The sequence below is a fragment of the Elephas maximus genome, chromosome 8 (assembly GCF_024166365.1).
Source record: "Elephas maximus indicus isolate mEleMax1 chromosome 8, mEleMax1 primary haplotype, whole genome shotgun sequence".
Lineage (NCBI taxonomy): Eukaryota > Metazoa > Chordata > Mammalia > Proboscidea > Elephantidae > Elephas > Elephas maximus.
Window position 1 is genome coordinate 77428770 of NC_064826.1, and position 21523 is coordinate 77450292.

The 21523-nt window shown below is 36.7% G+C and overlaps 1 protein-coding gene across 1 annotated transcript in view; it reads right to left on the reverse strand.

Moving 5' to 3' along the window:
• The window catches only part of ANKMY2 (ankyrin repeat and MYND domain containing 2), a 33862-nt gene that overhangs the window by 1710 nt on the left and 10629 nt on the right, over positions 1-21523 (reverse strand). Inside the window, exons 3-9 of the mRNA XM_049893271.1 lie at positions 19429-19567; positions 17572-17670; positions 13167-13327; positions 8426-8640; positions 7465-7600; positions 2683-2811; positions 343-472 (exon numbers count right to left, since the gene is read on the reverse strand). Coding sequence (XP_049749228.1) covers positions 343-472; positions 2683-2811; positions 7465-7600; positions 8426-8640; positions 13167-13327; positions 17572-17670; positions 19429-19567 — 1009 coding nt within the window. The remainder of the gene's footprint in view (positions 1-342; positions 473-2682; positions 2812-7464; positions 7601-8425; positions 8641-13166; positions 13328-17571; positions 17671-19428; positions 19568-21523) is intronic.

Consider the following 21523-nt stretch of genomic DNA (forward strand, 5'->3'; position numbering starts at 1 on the left):
CAAAGGCCTTAAAATCCTTCAGGAGCAGAATATAGGGAAATACTCACTGGAGTCCCATTGTCCCTGGGCAGTCTCATGTGCCAGAAAGGAGAATGTGGAAGAAATTACATTCCTCAGTTTGTCTCCTTGTTTTCCAGTGGGATCCAGGCTGACCACTTCTATGCATTATTCCAAAGACTCAAAACAGGGACACACTGAGTTTCAGTGTGACCCTTATGTTGGTCACGTCCAAGCCTCCTTGGCCCCCAAAGAAGAATCAGTTCCTGTGTGCCCTGCCTTAATACCATCTACCACTCCTCTCCCCACCGAGGCATGGCATGAGCTCAGTTTTTATATACATACCAGTCTCCTCTTGACTCTTTTCTTTGGCAGCTTTCAATTGTTGCTTCTCATAAATGTCCTTCAGATTCTTACAGACTTTTTTATGTGCAAACCAGTGTGTTTTCTGGCAGGTTTGATCACAATATATTACCTGAAAGCAATTGTACATTTATTTTCATTTCAAGAGCTGTGACTGCACGGTTTTCCAAATACACCATTAAACCAAGAAATATGTTGTAAAATGTTGCTTTCTATACTTTATTTTAAAACCATGATGTGTGACTATACATCCTGGTTTAGACTTGTAATTTTTAGCTTACACTTTTAAAAAATCATAGATACATAAGAAAGTCTACAGAACATTCTACCAACAAATGGTTTGCTAAGAACCCATTCTTTGTGAAAACATAATGACAAAGAAAATACAGTTGTCCCAGGGGAATCTACGGTTATAGAGAAACCATAAGACGGGGTAGGATGGAGGGAGGGAGACACCGAAAGGATTATAATAAAGGGTGGGAAGTAAAAGCAATAGGAGCACAGAGGAAGCAGTGACTCACTCTGGCTGCAGGGAGTCAGCATAGACAGACAAATGGGAAAGACGCATTCCTGGTAAAGGGAATACTTGAACAAATATGCAGAAATGGGCAGATGGATTACCTGTTCAAGGACAGCAGGAAATTTTATGTCAATAGAGTTTAGATGTTTGCAAGTGAGACAGTAAAGAGATGGGAATGAACCTCATTGAACATTTACATGCTGAGCACTGTGCTAGGCCCTTGTGTAGAAATGGTGTTGTAAACTACAGTATTGACCCCAATTGTTCATTCTTCCCTGCATCTATGCCCTTTCTTATGTGATTTCAAAGTTCTTTTTACTACAAGGGAAGAGCTTTGATTATAGATTTTTATCATGCAACTTGTTTGGCCAAAACAATGAGACAGCATGGCAATTTAGAGGTTAGGTCCCAAGAGAGCTTGTATGTTTCACTTGTGTCTCTGCCATTGCACAGAATATGCTCAGGTCAGCCTACTGGTGCAAAGAGGTGAGCGACATGTGGAGCTGAGCTGCTGTAGATAAGCCCAGCCAACCACACACAGAAGAAAAACAGTAAATGATTGTTGTTTTAAGTGCTGAGTTTTTTTAAGTGTTTTTTTATTTTTTTTAAATGCAGTAATAGTTAACCAATAAAGATTCAAGTCACAACTCCGGCCCAATTTCACATATAACGAAGCTAAAGTACAGAGAAGTAAGTAAGTAAAGGACATGACACTGGGGAAGTAGGTTATGGTAGACTGTGATGGGTTTTACATAATACACTAAAGAAAAAGAAAACCAACCTTCAAATCAACAGGAAATTAGCATTACCTATTTATTTATTTATTTTTTTATGGAGTCAAGTAGAGCTCTGGTGGCACAGTGATAAAGCATTTGGCAGATAAACAAAAGATCGGCAGTTCGAATCCACCAGCCGCTCTTTGGAAACCCTGTGGGGCAGTTCTACCCTGTCCTACAGGGTCACCATGAGTAGGAATCGACTCAACAGCAATGAGTTTGGTTTGGTTTTATGTAGTCAAATGTGTGTACAGATACATGCATGTCTGTAGTATGTGTGTGTGAGAAAAACATGATCAGATATGCCATTTATAAACATAGCTCTGGCAGAGGTAGGGAGTACAGTCCAAAGGGGGTAAAGATTGGTGACTGTCAAGAAGGAGCTGCAGTTTTACAAGAAAGAGTTAATGAAGATATTGTAGTTAAAGTCAATATCATAAGGATTAACTGTATAAGAATTATCCTGTTGTGGGTTCCCGTATCTATACTAGCCTCAGTACCATTGCTCTACATATAATGTTTTTATGTTTTATTTTCTCATTCACATTTTTTTCTCTCTTGGGGTGTTCAGCTTAGAAGCTAAGGCAGTCTGGGAGTTTGACAAAGGACAGATACGGTACAGAACTACATCTATACTATAGGTCTCCCCCCAAATTACTTAAGTATTAAATATAATACTTAGAGCCTTAAAGCAAAGGTGAAAATGTAAAGGGAAAGGGAAACTAGAGTCCTGGAAATGGTACAAGAACAGAATGAATGGAAATAATTACACATTGTGAAAATTGTAACCAATATTACTGAATAATTTGTGTAGAAATTGTTAAACATGAACCTAATTTGCTGTGTCATCTTTCACCTTAAACACAAGAAAATTAAAAAAAAACAAAAAAATACTTTAAAGCTATATAAAAAAACTAATATACTAGACAAGTCAACGCTTATATTTATAGAACATCAAAATCCAGTATCAGCTTGGAAGGAAATCCAAACCAGGTGTCAATGAACTTGAGAGAACTTCATTCTTACCATTTTACATACTGAACATCTTTTACTTGCTCCTTTTTCTCCACACGTTGTGCAAAATTCAACATCTATAAAACCCACCTGACCAGTGATGGCTTGGTTCAGTACAGAGAATGCAGTGGGATCAGAACCCTAGAGTAGATATAAAAAGAAGAAAAAGAATTCTGAAATAACCATGGAAAGACTACAGAGATACCATTCATAAACAATGGTGTCTAGAAATAGAGACACAAAGAAGAAATCATTAAGGCTAAAGAGTACACAAAAGGAGCCCTGGTGGTACAGTGGTTAAGTGCTCAGTTGCTAATCAAAAGATCCGGGGTTACAACCCACCAGAAAGAAAAGATGTGGCAGTCTGCACAGACTTTATGACAAAATGACACACATCCTACTCTTTAGCACATACCTCTTTCTACACAAAGTACACAATTGAAAGGTAAGTCATGGATCTCAATAATTAAAGAGAATAAAACGGCTCTTCTCAAAAAAAAAAGGTATTTTTCAATTAGGATTATTCAATAAGGCTACACTGATTTCAAACATAGGAAAATAAACTAGCGGGATTTTCTTCTGAGAATTGACATCATGACAATTTATATATCCTGCGGGACTATTCATAAGTTACATCACAAATGTTCAACTATTTTAGTTCTTAAAAAATTGGTGCAATTTAAAGGGCTTTAAAGATTTGATACATTAAAAACTACTTGATGTGGGTTTCAATTCAAATAGTTAAATTATCATCTTTGTCTTCAGAATTTTCCAAACTCTTCAATTAAAGTGGCATACACGCAATTTCATCTGGGTATTTAAAAAAAAAAAGTTTGAATATTTGTACTATAGGGTTATTGAAAAAAGTAGGATGGGTTGCTAAAGAAGATTGGTGAAATTTTTTTTAATGTAGAAAAATTTAAGGGTAAATATCTATCTGGAATGATGTTAATAAGACCTAATCAGAGCAAGAAAAAATAGAGCATCTAGCTATCTTACTTGCTCCTAGCAGTTCATAAAATTCAAAACCAAACCCATTGCTGTAGAATCAATTTCGACTCTTAGCAACATTATGGGACAGAGTAAAACTGCTCCACAGGGTTTCCAAGGCTGTAAATCTTTACGAAAGTAGACTGCCACATCTTTCTCCTGTGAGTGGCTGGTGGGTTCGAACTGCTGACCTTTCAGTTAGTAGCCAAGTGCGTAACTACTGCACCACCAACACTCCTTAGCTGTTCATAGTTCCAAGTTTTTCAGATTTTTCTCCTTTATCTGTACCCAAAATTCTGCCACTTTTCATAATTTGAATTTCCATTTAAGTATATTTGCTGATTACTTTTGAGAATATCTAACTTGATGATATTTTACCAACTCTACATAATAGAATTTTAAAATATCACCTGGGAACAATGTTCTACACTCTCAAGATATTCAAAAAAATTAAGAAGTATTTTAAATGTGGCACTCATTTTGAAGCTGTCATTCTCCTCTGAATACAAATAATAATGATTGGGTTTACTCCCTTGCTAAGTGCTAACAATAAGCTTTTGGAATGAAGATAGTGTAATGGTGGGAAAAAAATTAGGAAAATGAAATCTTAGATATTAGATGCTTAAGTTTATAATGTACTAAGGAAAGAAAGCCTATGACAGTGTGCTTAAATGTTGGTGTGCATCAGAGAACTTGTTAAAATTTCAGATACCTGGCACCATTCTATACCTTCTAAATTAGAATCTCTAAGGGTGTGGTCCAAGTTGTTACCAACATCCCTAGGTAATTCTGAGGCATGTTAAATTCTGAGAATTACTACTATTTAATACTATGCTTAACACTTATAAAGATGTATAACTCTTTTGCCTCAAGAGTAGAGTACTAAACCAGATAGAAGTCTGGTCCACAAACAAACGGAATATGATATATTCAACAAACTTAAAAATTACACTTCTATGTGTAAACATTTTTTTAAAGACGTGCCTGAGATGTCATCAAAATCTCTCCCAATATGGGACTTTTGTGTCAGACCACAAGCTAACAGTCACAGACGTAAGTAAAGTTAAAATTAAAGATTTTGCTAGAAGCCTGACTGTTAATGTGAGCTACTGCTTCTAAAAAATCAATGATGTTACAACTGAAGAGCCACACAGAATCTTTCTTGTGACTCTTATGAAACAAGAACTCTTTCTTGTCATACCAAATCTTGTCATCTACTTTGTTAAATAAGTTTGGGCATCAGAATTTCTTCCACAGAAAGATATTCTGTCTAAAACAAAACGGATGCTTCATTCAATGTATGCTATAAAATCAGAGACATTAGCTAGCTTTCCAGAAGTTAAAACATACACTTGTCAATTGATAAAGTGAAACATCTTCCACAGTATCATCCCTGTTACAATGCTGGAGCAACATTTCTTAAATGTAGTCATGCCTCACACTTCCTGCGGAGCTTTTTAACATGCAGAAACCAGAGTACCACACTGAATCAAAGCTGCAGAGTGAATCAAAACAGCTGCAAGAGGGCCCAGGCATCAGCACCATTAAACGGCACCATAGCTTATTCTCGTGGTAGCCAGGGCTGAGAACCACTGTTATAGGGTAAGGGCAGCATTGCTTCAGGGGCTTACCAACTTGCAGCGTAACAACAGCCAATAAGTAAACACTGACTGTCTAAAACACACAGCCACAGGCATTCTGGATGACTAAGCATTTCCAGAGAGCAGGGTATAAGAACAAAAAATTTTAAAAGAAAGAAATCTTCCTCAAATACATTAATACTATTTTATCTTTATTAATAAACCTTTTCTTGACAGCTCAGATCACCAGCATAAACATTATTACACTCTATAATTGTTGTTCTTGGCTGCTGTCGAGTCCTTTTTGATACACAGCAACCCCATGTGACAGAGCAGAACTGCCCCACAGGTTTTCCAGGCTGTGATCTTTACAGGAACTGATAACCAGGTCTCTCTTCTGCAGAGTCCTTGGGTGAGTTCGAACTTTCAACAGTTTGGTTAGCAGCCGCATGCTTAACCATTGCGCTACTAGGGCTCCTTACTCTATAATTACATTATATTTTTTCTATGATACGAGGCCAAGATGAACTGTTGATCCCTACACTGACCTGCAATGATTTTTTTAAGTGCTCTGAGCTGCTATTTTGGTTTTTCTGTTTTCCCCATTGAAAGTGGAATGTCCACTACCACTTGTTAATGCTGTGAATATTCCACAGCCAGCATTGCCAGTTGCCGCTCTGATATGGATTCCCCCAACTTCCTTACTAACAGAAGCCTAACTCTGTTCAGAGCAGCAGTCTAAACCAGCCCCAAATCCTCATTTCTCCAGATTCCTGTGCAGATAAGAGTGGCCATGTGACATGAGAAAGCATTTCTGGCCAGATTCCTGTGCAGATAAGAGTGGCCATGTGACATGAGAAAGCATTTCTGGGAGAGCTGGGATACAGGCACCTTTCTTCTTCTCGGCTGAGGCAGGAGGAGGAGCTTCAGACAGCTTGTAACCATGAGGTCATAAGCATGAGGATGAGAAGCTGCACAACTAAGGTTGGGTGGAAAGATGGAAAGCGTTTGGGTCCCCAGTCCATTTTTGAGCCTTTGTGCCAAGCCTAGTTTGCCTACCTCTGGGCTTCTGAGTATATATGAAAAAATAAACCCTTATCTATTTAATTCATAGTTGGTTGGCATTTGATATGTGCAAACATCCATAATTGATGAATCACCCTCATAATATGCTAACTTTGATTTTAATTTTAAAGCTTAAATACCAAATGACCAGGTGTATTTAAAAGTAACAGTAAAGAATGTGTGAAAGTATGGACGTTCTCGTGAATAAATGAATGTATGAGCTTTATGAGATTATCTTGCCTGCTCAGGTCTTGTTTATTTCAAGGTTCTGAATAGGTGAGCTCTTAATATATAAAGGAACAAGTGAAATCTGTTTCTAGTCTTGATTTTCCACCCTGAGAATGATATAACCGCCTAGAGAAGGCACAGAGAAAGGGACTGAAACTGCCAGAAGGAAGGGGGAAGCCATGGATGGGACCGGTCTCAGGATCAGTTTCTACACTGATAGACAAAGGCTGATAAGGATTCAACTGAAATGTATGAAAGCATGAATGGTATAGATACAGTGACCAGAAACCTATTCAAGATAAAGAAGACAGGAAGTATCTTTTAAAATACTACTGAAATATATACATAACAAACGGGAAGTAAGTAATTTACAGATCAGGTAATAAAGTTAACAAAACTTATTTCCCATGGCTGGAAAGTATGGAAATTTATCGTCAGAGGCATTAAATAGACTATAAGAAGCTGGGATATACTTCTGAGAGTGTAATCAGGGAATATATGGCCCATCCCTCTGCATCCCACTGACCTGAGACCATCACATTAGAAGATCAATTTCTATGTTCATCTAGTGTGGAGCTTTGTACTGTCATTTCACATGTACATGTGTGCATCTGGGTTACACAGTGGATGTATACCTACTTTTACAGATTTCATAAAGGCATTAAAATGCAACCGCTATAACCAGCTACAAAATGATATAGGGAAATACTACTTATTAAAATACTACCAGTAATAAAAAATATAAGAAGATCATGGGAGGGGAAATGGATAAAAAGAAACAGGTTTGACAGGCAAACTTACCTCCGCCTTTGTTCCCGGAAATTTTCTAAAATAATAAAAGTAAATACTAAAACGGACTTGCCCTTAACTGTTCAAGATGCAGTGATTAGGTTTTACTGACACAGCTAACTGAGCTAAAGAGCAGCCTTACAATTTCAACAGGAGCAATGCTTCGCACCAGTTGCTGGAGGAGTGTAGCTTCACAGTAAGGAAATTTTCTGATACTTTCTCTAATGATCTTTTCTTGGTATGTTGGAAAGCCATCAGTAGCTCGACCTTTTAACAAGCTGAAAGATAATTTTTAAAAAGTCACTGGAGTTCAATCACGAAGCATTCCCTCCCAACTAAACTCAGGAACCTTTGGTAATTTCTTTTTTGCTACCTAAGATTTTCATTATCTCTTCAAGTCATGACCATGGACGCAATTCAAAGTAATTGCTGGTTTACCTGTACTTTAGCTAGGTCTTATCAGGCTTAGAGGCCCTGAGATATATACACAAAGTTGACCCCCGCCATAAAACACATTCAACACTGTTATCTGATTATTTATTACAGTGTCAGTTTTCTGTACAATGAACTAAAATCTCCATCGAGTTACAACCTCCTAACTTAGTTCCCTTTTCTCAGAAAAACTGTGGGAGAATTCAATCCCTGGTGGTCAGAGAACAAGGATAACACACAAGTTTTCAAAGGTACTGTAACAGGCATACACTGTGCACCACTGTGAATCCAAGGCAGCAAACTGCAGCCTAACAAACCTATTCTCAAATGTGGATTTTGGCTGCTTTTTAGCTGTATGATCTTACACACATTATTTAACCTTTCCAAACCTCATCTGTAAATTGGGGTTAACAATTCTTATAGCTTACAGCATTATCATAGAAAGCTTAGAACTGAATAACCACTAAGACTAAAATAAGTATAAAAATCTGAGTATAAAATCTAAGTACAATTTCTCACAGCATAAATATGATTCCCAATAACAAAATAATAACAACATAACACAATAAATAACAACTGCTGTTAAAAGGCTTGATTTTAAGACCCATAGAGGCTTCACATAATACAACTCACTTGAGTGTACTTTGGACATGACATAGTAAAAACAGTACCTTTTGATCAGAGTGTCCAGTTTATTGTCTCCATCTTTTAAGAAGTTAATGCATTTCTGAAAGATACAGCTAATGTAGTGCATTTTCATAGCCAATACTTCATTCATGTCTCTTTGCTTCATACATTTCTCACAAATCAAATCCATCACCTTGTAGCATTTATTCAGGGCTGCTTCTTCCGCCAGGAGAGGATTCTCATTTACAAGCATCACAATCTAGAAGAAATTCCAGTTAGCTTAGAAATACCATGAGAGATTTTCCAGGTACACATTATGTAATCAATTTTTGGTTGATTTCAAAATATATCTACATATATGGTCATCTATTTATTATGTTAACTCAAATTAGAAATTAGAATGCAAATTGCCACTGTTCAAAGCTATTAACTCTAATACAGACTGCCCTGACATCCTGGAATTTCTTGAACTGGCTATGCCAACTTTACAATGTAATCTGCCATCTAGCTGAGCCAGGGTATTAGCATGCTATTCACAGTACACGGTTTTACTACCTCTATTAAAAGCACTTTTCCTAAACATAAACATGGCATATTTGTGCCTGTATCTTTATATCTAGAATCAAATCATTCATAACTACTTCTTTAGTTAATATTACCTAGCCCTAGAATTCATGGCTGGGAGAACTATAATTCTCATTAATTATAGAGAAACAAAACTTTTCCAGAAAGAATCCACAAAATGAAATATGTTTTACTTTCCAATTTGCTACATTTCTCCACGGAAATTTGCCTAAGGATGCTTCAAGTCACCTATGGTAATAAGAGTAGGGCAAAGGGGAAACCATAAGTAGCTTTAAAGGAGGAAGTTTTAGAGTTATCAACTCTTATCCATTAGGAGTTCCACAATTTCTCATATATCACAGATTAAGCTCAAATACAGAGTAATGAGGAGTATTTTTCATTGGCTCTGTTTTAGGGTGTATCACTTAAAGTCGTCTGTACGGGATAGCCACAAAAATTCTCAGTGGTGTAACGGTACTGTAAACACGTGTGTAACATGTGCCTGATAGTATACCTAGATCCAAGAGCCAGTCAGTACTTAACATATAACAGCTAAATACGAGCAGATTTAATGAATTAAATTCTTCTCATTAGGCACGAAGAAAAATCTTTTGTCATTTTAAGTAAAACCCCATATCTAGCCTCTTACTTGGATACCGAACACATATTTACAGTCTCTGTGAAATTAAAAGAAGATTTTCATTTATTTTTCACACTACTATACTTATATATGGAAACCCTGGTAGTGTACTGGTTAGGGCTATGGCTGCTAACCAAATGGGTGGCAGTTCAAATCCACCAAGTGCTCCTTGGAAACTCTATGGGGCAATTCTACTCTGTCCTATAGGGTTGCCATGAGTCAGAATCAACTCGACAGCAACAGGTCTGGTTTTTTTTCTTATATATAATCTAGCATTTTACTTAAAATCTAGCACTTAATGGTAAATTATGAGACTTAATGAAGCAAGTATAAACAGAATCTTTATTGATACATTTTCTGATAACTTCCCGTTTATACTCCTGCTGTAAACTGCAATTATTTGAAGCTGGTTGATCAAGATTTTTATATACAGCATTATAATCAAATTATAAAATCTTAAACTTACAAAGTGGAAACTGTTGTAAAAAAAATCTCAAATAGAACCCAGATTAATGATTTTTTTTCCTGTTTATAGACATTAGATCTTATTTCTTTTTCAAAATACAGCAATATACACAAAGAAAAATGATAAGCACAGTTTTACCACAAGCTTTCTGAATCATTTACTTAGGGGTACACAAAAGAATACTTGAACTAGTTTTCCTTCCTTTAATCTCTGCTGCATTACAAATAGGTTATTAAGGAAATCCTCATTATGAATTAATGAGGAAAAAAACCAGAAAACTAAACCCACTGCCGCAGAGTCGATTCCAACTCACAGCAACCCTAGAGGACAGAGTAGAACTGTCCCATAGGGTTTCCCAGGAGCACCTGGTAGATTCAAACTGCTGACCTTTTGGTTAGCAGCCAAACTCTTAACCACTACGCCATTAATGAAGAGAAGTAAATAAATTCCTGTTGGCATAAAAACCAGGTGTACCTTATCTCCCAAAAGACTGCTACCTAAGAATGAGTTTATACACTGCCATTTTGAATTCTTTTTTTTTTTTAAATCAATTTTTGTGGTTTCTTTTAAATTGGTAAATCAGAAATTCCAGGCCTGGAAATCATGTTAATGATCAAAGGCAACATCACTTTGTGTACCCCTGCCTCCTGTCTGCTTACAGACCCTGCTCATCTCTGTTACCATTTTTTCTCCGATTCTGTTTTTCTCCTTCATAACCTCTGTACTCAGCACAATTCCCCAAGTCCCTTTTGCAAACAAAAACGTCCTTGTTACCATAGCAGCCACTTAGCCTAAATGCAGAAGTGACTGTGTTAGGTGAGCTATAACGAAAAGGCAAGGTGTGTATCTGGGAGGATTTCTGTGTTTATTTAAAATGCTTTTAACTTCATACAAGGTTGCTGTTCATTGCTTTTTTTATAACACTCCACACCAAGAACCATGCTAGTTTGAAAAGGTGTAAAGCAGTGACAATAGGCCACACCACAAGAGGAGCCAGGCAGTTTTTATCTAAAGTATGGATAAAAGAAAGCAGGTTGTCAAGTGAATAGGTCTTTTATACCTACAAAAAAGAAGAGATCTGGTCTGAAGGAAGGTGCCATAGTAATAGAAAAGTCTCTTTTATAAGACTAAGTACTCCCAAAAATTATTACATAGCCTGTTCTAGATTGTTTACATTTCCAATTTGCTGCCTGTAATTTACTCAGAATACATGTCCATAATCTAATTTACTCAAAATAGATACCTTTAAATATAATGGAAGGTACAGTAATTCTTGGACATTTAATCCTGGGAGACTAGAGTTCATGTAAATATCAGAAATTATTCCACAGACCCTTACTGTAACTTGAAAAGGTATAAAATTAGATACAAAAGAATCAGAAAAACAGGGAATTTCTTCAAATCAATTCTGAACCAGAATATCTTGGTAAAACTCTGGCAGAGGGGGAACAACCAGGGGCTTTGTAAAAACCACACATTCTCTACATTGAGAAATACTGTTCCCTAGGAAAGCCTGTCTCCCCACCCATCCCTAAAATGTGCCATGGAGAGGGAGTACCTGTCACTCATGGGAGTGCTCTCTTTCCGAAAAGTGCTAGGAGGGAGACAACCACCGACACAGAAGAAGTGAAATATTTTTTTAAAGGTTAAATTCTAAGTCCCATATATCCTCCACTAGGAACACAATTATGTGATTCATAGCTAAATTCCTTTTTTGCCCACTTAGAGCCACATGTTGCCTCTTGCCAGTCTTTCAGAATGTTAAGAAAAACCCTGAGTTTTTCTTATGCAGAAGGTATCAGCTAGTTTTATTATCTCTCTCAAAGACCCAGAAAATTAATTCGGGTGTAGGGCCACATGATATGATAGGTATCGTTTATTTGTTTCTTTTTTACTTGAGCCTCAAAGACTGCCTGCACAGGGATACATCAATAAAGTAAAAAGAATGCATACATTTTGTAACTCAAATCTTCAAAAGAATGTTAGTCTTTCTTTAAAAAAGTTACTTTATGAGAAGTGGCCACTTATTTTAGTGGAGCTTCATACATTTCAGAGATTCTTTTTTTGTAGTAAACTTCTAAGAAAATCTATTTCATTATAGTATAGTAATTCCTTGTGTTAAGAGAAAACCTCAATTTTTTTATTCAACTCATTAAACTGTCATATGAACTGTCTTTGGGCATGTTATCAGGAGGAACCAGGCCCTGGAGAAAGGCACCATGCTCTGTAAAGTGGAGCATCAGTGAAAAACAGGAAGGCCCTCAGTGAGATGGATTGACACAGTGGCTGCAACAATGGGCTTAAGCATAACGATTATGAGGATGGTGTAGGACAGGGCACTGTTTCGTTCTGTTGTGCATGGTTCACTATGAGTCGGAATGGACTTGACAGCACCTAAGAACAACAACAACATATGAATACATAGACAGGCTCTACATAAAATCTGAAGAAAACTGTAGTGGTAATTCAGAATGGCTCTTCCAGTTTCCCCAGTTAAACCATTTTTGTGCTGGTCTACAAAGTTTGAATATCTGTTCAACTTTGACTAATTATGGGATGAATGTTGTTACTTAAAGGAATCAAATAGCAACTTGCATTAAAAATGTGCTCATGATTGCATTTCAGAACATTTCATGGAAGGTTCATTATTGCAGTAGATACTGTTGGTGTCCCATCCAGATCCTTTTACCAGGCCAGTGCACATCCCCCAGCTGCTGGGAGTATTGGCTGCTAAGGGCCCAGAGTAGCCTCCTTCTTCAGAGAATTGCCCTTGCCAAAGGGAGCCACCTCACTTGGCACTATCTGGGAGGCTATTCTTTCCCTCAGAGACAGCCCCCAGGCAATGAGTCACTGACTGGCCAAAAGCCTTGCCTCTGTGAAGCTATTCACACTCCAGAGTACCCCATGGGATGAGATGGAAGCCAGACTTCTGCTGAACCCACCTCCCTGCCTAGATGTATCTCCTGCTTTCTTCTGTTGCCCTCTATCGCTTCCAGGTTTCGACCAAGAGCACTCCACCGATGCACAAAATGAACAAGACAGTCCATCGCAGGCTCTATGCCCACAAACCCAACCTAAGACAATTAGGATAATATAATAAACTCTGAACCAATACCTTGACAGGATGAAGATTTGTGGTGGTGATAATTTTGTGCAGTGGGCCTGCCAACTTTGGAGGCAGTTTTGGCTCTTTATCCAGTCCCTGGGGTTTAGTGTAATAATCCAGTCTCTCTCGGGGAAAGAAATTGTTGATTATAGTCACACAATCATGTTGCCCTTTTAAAAGAAAAATACAAAGCTTGTTATTTTATTATCAAAAATAAGGCTTTTTTAAGATTTTTATTAGGTTGCTCTGTTTTCTTGTGAGGTAAACATGCATCGCTACCTTTAATTTTCAGAAAAGGAGGTGAGAGGAAAAGGAGAGGTAAAATGTTTTAGAGAACATTTACAAGTTTGCCTTATAAAGAGCTGAAATAATTTTATTTTCAAGATAACAGAATCCACCATACATATGAAGATTGTGTGGATTACAAAAATATAGTGTTCAATTTAAATATTTTACAAAAGTTGCTTGTAATTTAAATGTCTCGTCTTCCACCCCTACACACACAATGGTCATGCTTCCCTAATCATATCTGGCTTTATTTAAACAAAATTTTAATCTAGCCTATATAAAGGTTGATGATTATTATTAAGCTAATTCCTCCTACCCCCCTGAATTTGAGAAAAGTCTGGCCTCTTGTGAAATGAATTAGAGAAAAAGATTTTGCTTCCCAAAGCTTGCAATCCACGTAATGGCTCCTCATAGATCCCTAAGCCACTTCTCTAAGCCACCTCTGGAATTGGAAATGGTTCTATGAGAGCAAAACCTTCCCTGGAGAAAGCTGGTAGCCTGGATGTGCAGTGCTGTTGCCTCCCCCTCCCCAGCTCCTTCTCAACTACCTCTCTGAAGCAAGAAAGTGGACTCTGGGCAAGCAGGCAGAACCAGCAGGGCACAGTGGAGGGCGCAGACTCTTCCAGGATCTCTGGAGGAGAGACTTTTTCCTCTTCTCTGCTAACAAGGGCCAAGGGACTGGTGGCAGAGAGGGCCCAGATGCCATGGCTCCTGCAGAGTGGTCTGCCCTGGGTGACCTGTATATCTCCAGCCCAGTTCTGCATGGGCCTGGGAGTGTCTGCTTGATTCTGCTGACAACAGATGACCTGCAGGGGGACTGCACTGTGGACCGGATGGACGTTGGTACTTGAGGCTGGCACAAAGCTCTGCTTGCCCCTGGAAGTTCTGGGAGAACCTGGGAGGGAAGTAGTTTCCTCCTGGTGCCTCTGCGGAGGACTAAATGTCTGCTGGTTTCCAGACCCCAGGTACACAGGTATAAAGACTGCAGCACCTCCTACCATTGCTAGCTGGACACTGCTCCATGACCCTATCAGCTTTACCTAACTGCCTAGGAGATAAGCAGCAGCCAAGGAGACTCAGCAACTTGGAAGGCTATGCAAGGCCTCCAACAAATGGATTCTTCAGTTAGAAGCCTACAGACAGCATTAACCATGATAACAGCAACAACAAACACAAGCAACACTAAGTGCATTTAAATTAAGTAGATTCAATTAGAGCATGTAAACTGACATTCTAGAACCAAAGAAAGATTCAAATTTTAAAAACTAATTGGCATGCCGAAAGACGTAATCTCTGAAAACTAACAGTAACGTAGAAGATGAAGTAGATGAAATATCTCCAAACAGAAAAATTCAGAGACAAAAATCTTTATGGGAGACATAAAAGAGCTGGAGGAAATATCCAAGCTATCTAATAGTGAAAAATAAGAGGAATTTCAGAAGAAAAAAAAGGAATGGACGGAGAAGTAATCACTACTGCAATCACCAGGTTTCAATCTTCTAGGTTGAAAGAGCGTTCTAACTCCTAGGCAGGATTAATAGGAAAATGCACACACACTCGCACATAAACTGTAAGCGTTTTGAATTCCAAAGATAAATTGAAAAACCAAACAATCTCCAGAATGAAAATGAGAAGTTTACAAAGGAAAAGGAATCAAATTCTCACTTGCCAAGTAGATTTAGAAGACTGTGGGTTTGGAAGTTCTACATGGAACTGAGAAGAAAGAATACTGATTCTGTGATACAAGAATCATGAAGCTAGCCAAGATGTGACTCACCTTTCAGAGAGAAAGATAGTTTTGGTTATGAGGGGTTTTAAAGAATATACCACCGATACAAGCCTTCTGAGAAAGGTCTATAACCAAAACTTAAATGAGAACAGAAATCTCAAGAGGGAAAGTGATTTGAACTTACATTAAAATTAAAAATATAAGTATTCTTTGTCTCAGCAATTTCACTTCTGGGAATTTGTTTTACGGAAGTTAAAAGCACTAATGTGAAAATATAAGCAACAATGATCATTATGTTGTTTACAGTGGAGTGGTTAAAAAGATTACAAAATCCATCAGTAGGGGAGAGCTGAATGAATGGTGCTACAAGTGTATCATGGAATATTATGTAGCAATTAAAACGACTGAATTCATTTATACCTACTGAGATGGGAAGGAACTCCTATGGTGTACTGTTAAGTGACGAAAACAAGTGATAAGGAATTTATATTATTTCTAAAAAAATGACAAAAATCTTGTACATATGTATATATGTGTGTATATACGGATTAGCTTGTGAGGAACAAAAGGGAAGAGCATGTTTGAAAAAGACTATATGCAAAATATATGCCAATTGAAAGGGTGTAAGGTAATTTGTCTATCAAATTATTTTAAATAGATTAAAATGGAATGAAAACATCACTGATTTTAGGATGAGATTTTGGACAATTTCTCCTTTAGATTTTTTTAAAAATATAGTAGTATTAATAAAAAGGAAAGAAAAGAAAAGGATATCTTGTATTGGGTTGAAACAACAGGCTCCTCTATCTCCAGCCATGTGATCTTGGGAAAGCTACTTACTTTCTACAAGCATGTGACCTCTCTTTTGTTATGCCATGGGCAGAAAGAAAAATTTGTAGAGTTAAACAGAAATTCAGAGGTCATTTAATTCCCTTTTTTTATGGTACAGATCAGAAATCTGAAGCCTGTAGAGGTGAAGGGACTTGGCCCAAATCCCATAACTAATTAGCAGGAGACCCAGTGTTCTTTTCTACCTAAACTAACACCCTCAAAATTAGCTTAGAGGTGAACTGAATTGAGGGCAACCACTGGGCCCCAAACTGCCGGAGATAAAACATTTCTCTGAAGCTTGCATAGGAAGGCCATACCTTTCTCAAATCCTCCTGAAATTGAGTTAAAGTAATGTAAGAATATTTGCTCACACAGCTGTCATAAAATGACTCACTGAATGTCTCCCTTAAGAACTGGTAAGCCACTATTAGTAGTTTTAAGATAATTTCATAATAAAATGTAAAACAATATATATAGTTACCATCCCCCATACCTGACTAATTCTCACATGTGTCTTAGTTTAAATTTAATTTCTCTCAAAATACCCTTGTAATGGGATAGAAGAGTCTTCTATGTATCTCTGCGGAACCCTTAAATTCTCTTTTGGAGTATATTTTTCCACTGTCTACTATTGCTATTAGCCTCTAAGTGCCATGAAGGCATGGACAACATCTGTCTTGTTCACCCACTGTAATCAATGCACCTTCAATGACGTGTGGTATATAGGTGGTGACATTCAGTATTTGTTTAATGAATTATTACGCCCCAATAGGACACTTACTGGACTCCCAAAACATACAGCTTTTTTTTTCTCTCTGCCTTTCTACCAATGGACCTTTTTAACTGTCAACTCAGTGGGCCTATAATACCAATGACCAAGTATTCACTCCCACTCTTCTCTAAGCCCTTGCATTAAGTCAAGTACCAAGTTTAGCATGACGAGAATTATTGTACACACAAAATAAATGGTTGTGGGTGATCATGATGATAATGAAAACACCTGTATATTGTATTAATCTTAAGACTCTTTCCTAAGGAAGAATTGCATTGTTTTAGTTATAATTATCAACAGTAGCTGTTACCATTTATTTAGTGCTACATGTAAGTTCTTTAAGTCTATCATTTCATTTAATCCTTGCAATACCACATAACCATTTACAATGAGGAAACTGAAAGTCAGAATCATTAAATAACTTGCTATGAAGTTGCACAGCTAGAATTTCAACCCAGGATTGCAGCTTCCACAGTCAACAACTGTATAGATTCCTAATGACTCTATATTAGGTTAAATTAATTCCCTTACACAGCTAAAATATACTTGTTCAAAGAATCTGACTACAACTGAAATGGCCTCCCAATCTTTGTATCTTACAAAGTGGAAATTCAAAGGAGCTTGTTCATTTTCTCCAAAGAGTCATTAAGTGTTCCATTAAACTAGACAAAGCCTAACATTATGATTTTTTAAAAAATAATAAGATGGTATTTGCATTCTGAAAAGCAAAGTGATATTTTTGCACAATGAAAAACTGGGGCATAAACTAATGTAAAACTGCAGTAAAAACTTACCCACGAAGGCTGCCATTTGAGCTGCTGTTCTTCCTACAGAATTGACAATGTCTGTCTCAGCACCAGCCTCCAAAATTACCCACACGATGTCTTTATTACCTGGAGTTATTAACATGTGTTATCATTACAGAACGCATAAACGAAACACTCTCCCTTCAAAATTATCTGTAGCTTTTTTTTTCCCCATTTAGTTTTATGTTTCCATTGTGGATATTTTCATCTTTTCTAAAATATGAATCATGGTTATAGTAAAGGGTAAAATATTATAGAATTCACATAGAAATGAGCTTTATGTCCTTGAAAATACATTGGGCAATAAAAAATGGTATGAAATTGAATATCTTTTTTTAAACAAAATGAAATACGTTTCTTTTTTCTAATGATAATGCTTAGTATAAAATCAAAACAAAAAAGAAAATAACAAAAACAAAGAAGAGATAAAATGGATAGACGTTGTCCTTTAGTATCTACCAACTCACTCCATCTCTTACACGTACAGATACTGAAATAACTATTCTTAACAGTTGGTTATCTTTGCAGACTTTTTTGTCTATCTAAACACACCTAGTTATTCTATTCACACTCTTTCATTAATGGAATCACTACAAATATTTTGCTGTCATAAACTAGACTTAGTGAACAGCATTTTCCACTTATCCATTTACGTTTACATTCCACATAACCATTTACAATGCAAACTTCAACTATGATTTCCTTAGGAACACTTCTTGGAAAACATTTGCTGACTCAAAGGTTATGCATATCTTAACTTCATTTTGCCAGGCTGCCTTCCAGCAAGCCTGTACTGATGTCACTCCCCAAAACAGCACAAAGAAGTTCCTGATCCAATCCTGACTATTACCACTCTTTTTTAACCTTTGCTAATACAAGTGAAAAATGATTGTATAATGTTCTGGTTTGCATTTCACTGATTATTGGTGAGAATATTTCATATGTTTATCAGCCAGTTGTGTTTCTTTGGTCAACAATTTATGTTCTCTGCTGCCTAATTTTCATTTGTAGTAGTTGTCTTTTTCTAACTGACTTATAAGAAGTCTTCATATATAAAAATATAAAGGCTTTAAGATATGCCATGAATATTTCCCTCAGTTTTTCATTTGTATTTTAACTCTATTTATGGTATATCCCATAGACGAAAATGTTAATATTTTATGTTATCAAATTGGTCAATGTTGTCCTTTTTGAATTCTATGTTTTAGTTCATGTTAAGAAATGCTTTCTCATTCCAGGATTATAGAAATATAGACTATTGCTTTTAAAGATGAGAATATTATGTCTTTATCTTCTTTAAAAAAAAAAAAAAAAAAGACCTGCAACAATTACACACATCCACACTTAATTTTAGATGATGTTACAATTGTCTTTATGCAGCAAATCGTAAGGGACATGAGTTAGAGTAAGTTTCTAAATGGGTTACGCATGATATTTAGCAGATAAATGCTAGTGAAGCAAACAGATAACTCTGTCAGAACAGCTGTTAAGAGAACAACAAAGAAGTTTTTACATTGTTTAAAAATATAACAACACATAGAAAAACAAAGGGGCAAAGTTGAAAGAATAATATATCCAGCTTCTCAACTCTTCATAGAATGTATCGTTAATATAAGGAAGCAACTGATTTAAACAACTAAAGAAACAGATCACCAAACTAACTACATAACATATTTCACATATTATAGGTTTCCAGAAACCAATTCCCATCATTTCTTCCCATAAAACTTGACTTTAAAATTATTAAAATAAAAATGCATTTAATTTATAAATACACACACACACTTTTAACAAAGTCACACAGATAACTAATATGAGTAAGTAGATTAAATACTAAAACATCACCAGAAAGTGCAGCAAACATGAGGGCTGTATATCCATGTTCATGTTGATGACAATTTACATCAGCTCCATGTCGCAAAAGTAATTTACACATATCAAGCTTTCCTTTATATGCAGCATGCATTAGAGGAGTCATTCCATTCTTTAATAGAAAGGAAAAAAAAAAAGTATTAATCTTACTTATTTACCTTTTCCCCTACCTATACTAAAATATAAAAATGAATTAATAAAAGTCTTCATAATCTGTATAATATTGCTATATTCACTTCACCACTTGGATCGTTCATCAACAGTTTTAATACGTGAATTTCTTTACAAACCAACAAACAGATTCAGAAAGACTTGCTAACCTCACATGACTAGTACATGACCAGGACAGGGATCAGAACCTAGATTTTCTAGGATTCTCTTTACCAAGCACACTTAGCTCCTAGGGAAAAAAAATGGATAAGCAAATATAGATACACAAGAGAAAAAAATGCCTCAAAACAAACAGAATGTCTATCAAGGGGAAATTTGAATAAAACATGACATATAATTACATGGACTATTATGAAGCTATTAAGTAAATGAATTCATCTATATCTACTGAATTGGAGGAATTACTACCAATAAGAAAAACAAGGCTTGGGAAATGTATATTACAATGGTCTCATTTTTTAAAAAAACAACGACCTCAAAAAATCACACATGCATGGGGTTGGCAACCAATGTCACAAAACAATGTGTATGAATTATTTAATGAGAAACTAGTTTCATCTAGAGTACAATTTGAAAAAATCACATATGTAGGATACGTATTATATGTGTGTGTGTGCATACACATATTACAAAATTATATATACGTATACATGCACATAAAATTACATAATATGATTGTATAAACATAGAAAAAACTTTTGTAGTATGTACATCAGGCTGCTAACATTGTTTGGTCTCCTTATGCTTTACGCATATTCAACGGAACATCTACTTTTATATGCAATGGGTACCTAATCCTATTTGTTAGATAAAGGAGTGAGCTGTTTCTTGCAAACAAATTTTCTCAGTAACCCAGGTTAAACTCTGTAAGTGCCAGAATGTCAAATTGATTTTGGATGAAAACACCTCTAAAACATGTAATCCCTTACTTAGTAAGTCTTGATGTCTCCAGACAATTATTGTGAACATAAGCCATCAGATTGTGACATAGTGCTGTAACACTCGCAAAGGATTAAACCCAACCCAGTGCTGTCAAGTCGATCCCGACTCATAGCGACCCTATAGGACAGAGTAGAACTGCTCCATAGAGTTTCCAAGGAGCGCCTGGCAGATTTGAACTGCCGACCTTTTATAAAACCAAAAAAAAACCAAACCCACTGCCATCAAGTAGATTCCGACTTAGAGCGACCCTATAGTCAGAGTAGAATTGCCCCATAGGGTTTCCAAGGAGTAGCTGGTAGATTCGAACTGCTGACCTTTTGGTTAGCAGCCGTAGCTCTTAACCACTGTACCACCAGGGGGAGGCTATATTTTAGGCTGTTGTATAAGAGGCAAAAAAAAAAAAAAATTTTTTTTTTTTTTTTTAACTATAAGAGGCAACTTAAGGGAGAAGTCCAAGTTTCTTGTGAATAGTAATGAAAAAAAGATAAGCAGATTGTAACTTCGAGACTACATGGATGGGGTGTTCTTTTTTGGGGGGTGTGGGTGGGTGTGGGTAATCATTTAAGTGTACAGAGGTTGCCAATGAAGTGCTTTAAGAAAGCAGGAATGGACTATGTATCGCCTTTGAGTATCCAGAGTTGGAGAGCAAAAACGTATTCAGAGCACGACCAGTGTGAAAGCTCCTAATCGATAACCTGTAGATAAGAGGCAAGCATGTAGGTTGTGGGGAAAGGACATAGCACCTTCAGAAGGGCTGCCCCAAAGAAGCAAACAACTATTTTCTGTTACAAATTTTTAGGACCTAGACCTCAGCCCAGGAGTTCAGCACTTTCTATTAATCCAGAACAGGTGGGCTGTCAATCAGCCAACAATCCCACCCAACAACTAGAAGTTATCTAGCTCTGTGAGTGAATAATCTGGAGACTGAAAAACTGCCCTCTGGGTAAAAAGCTTT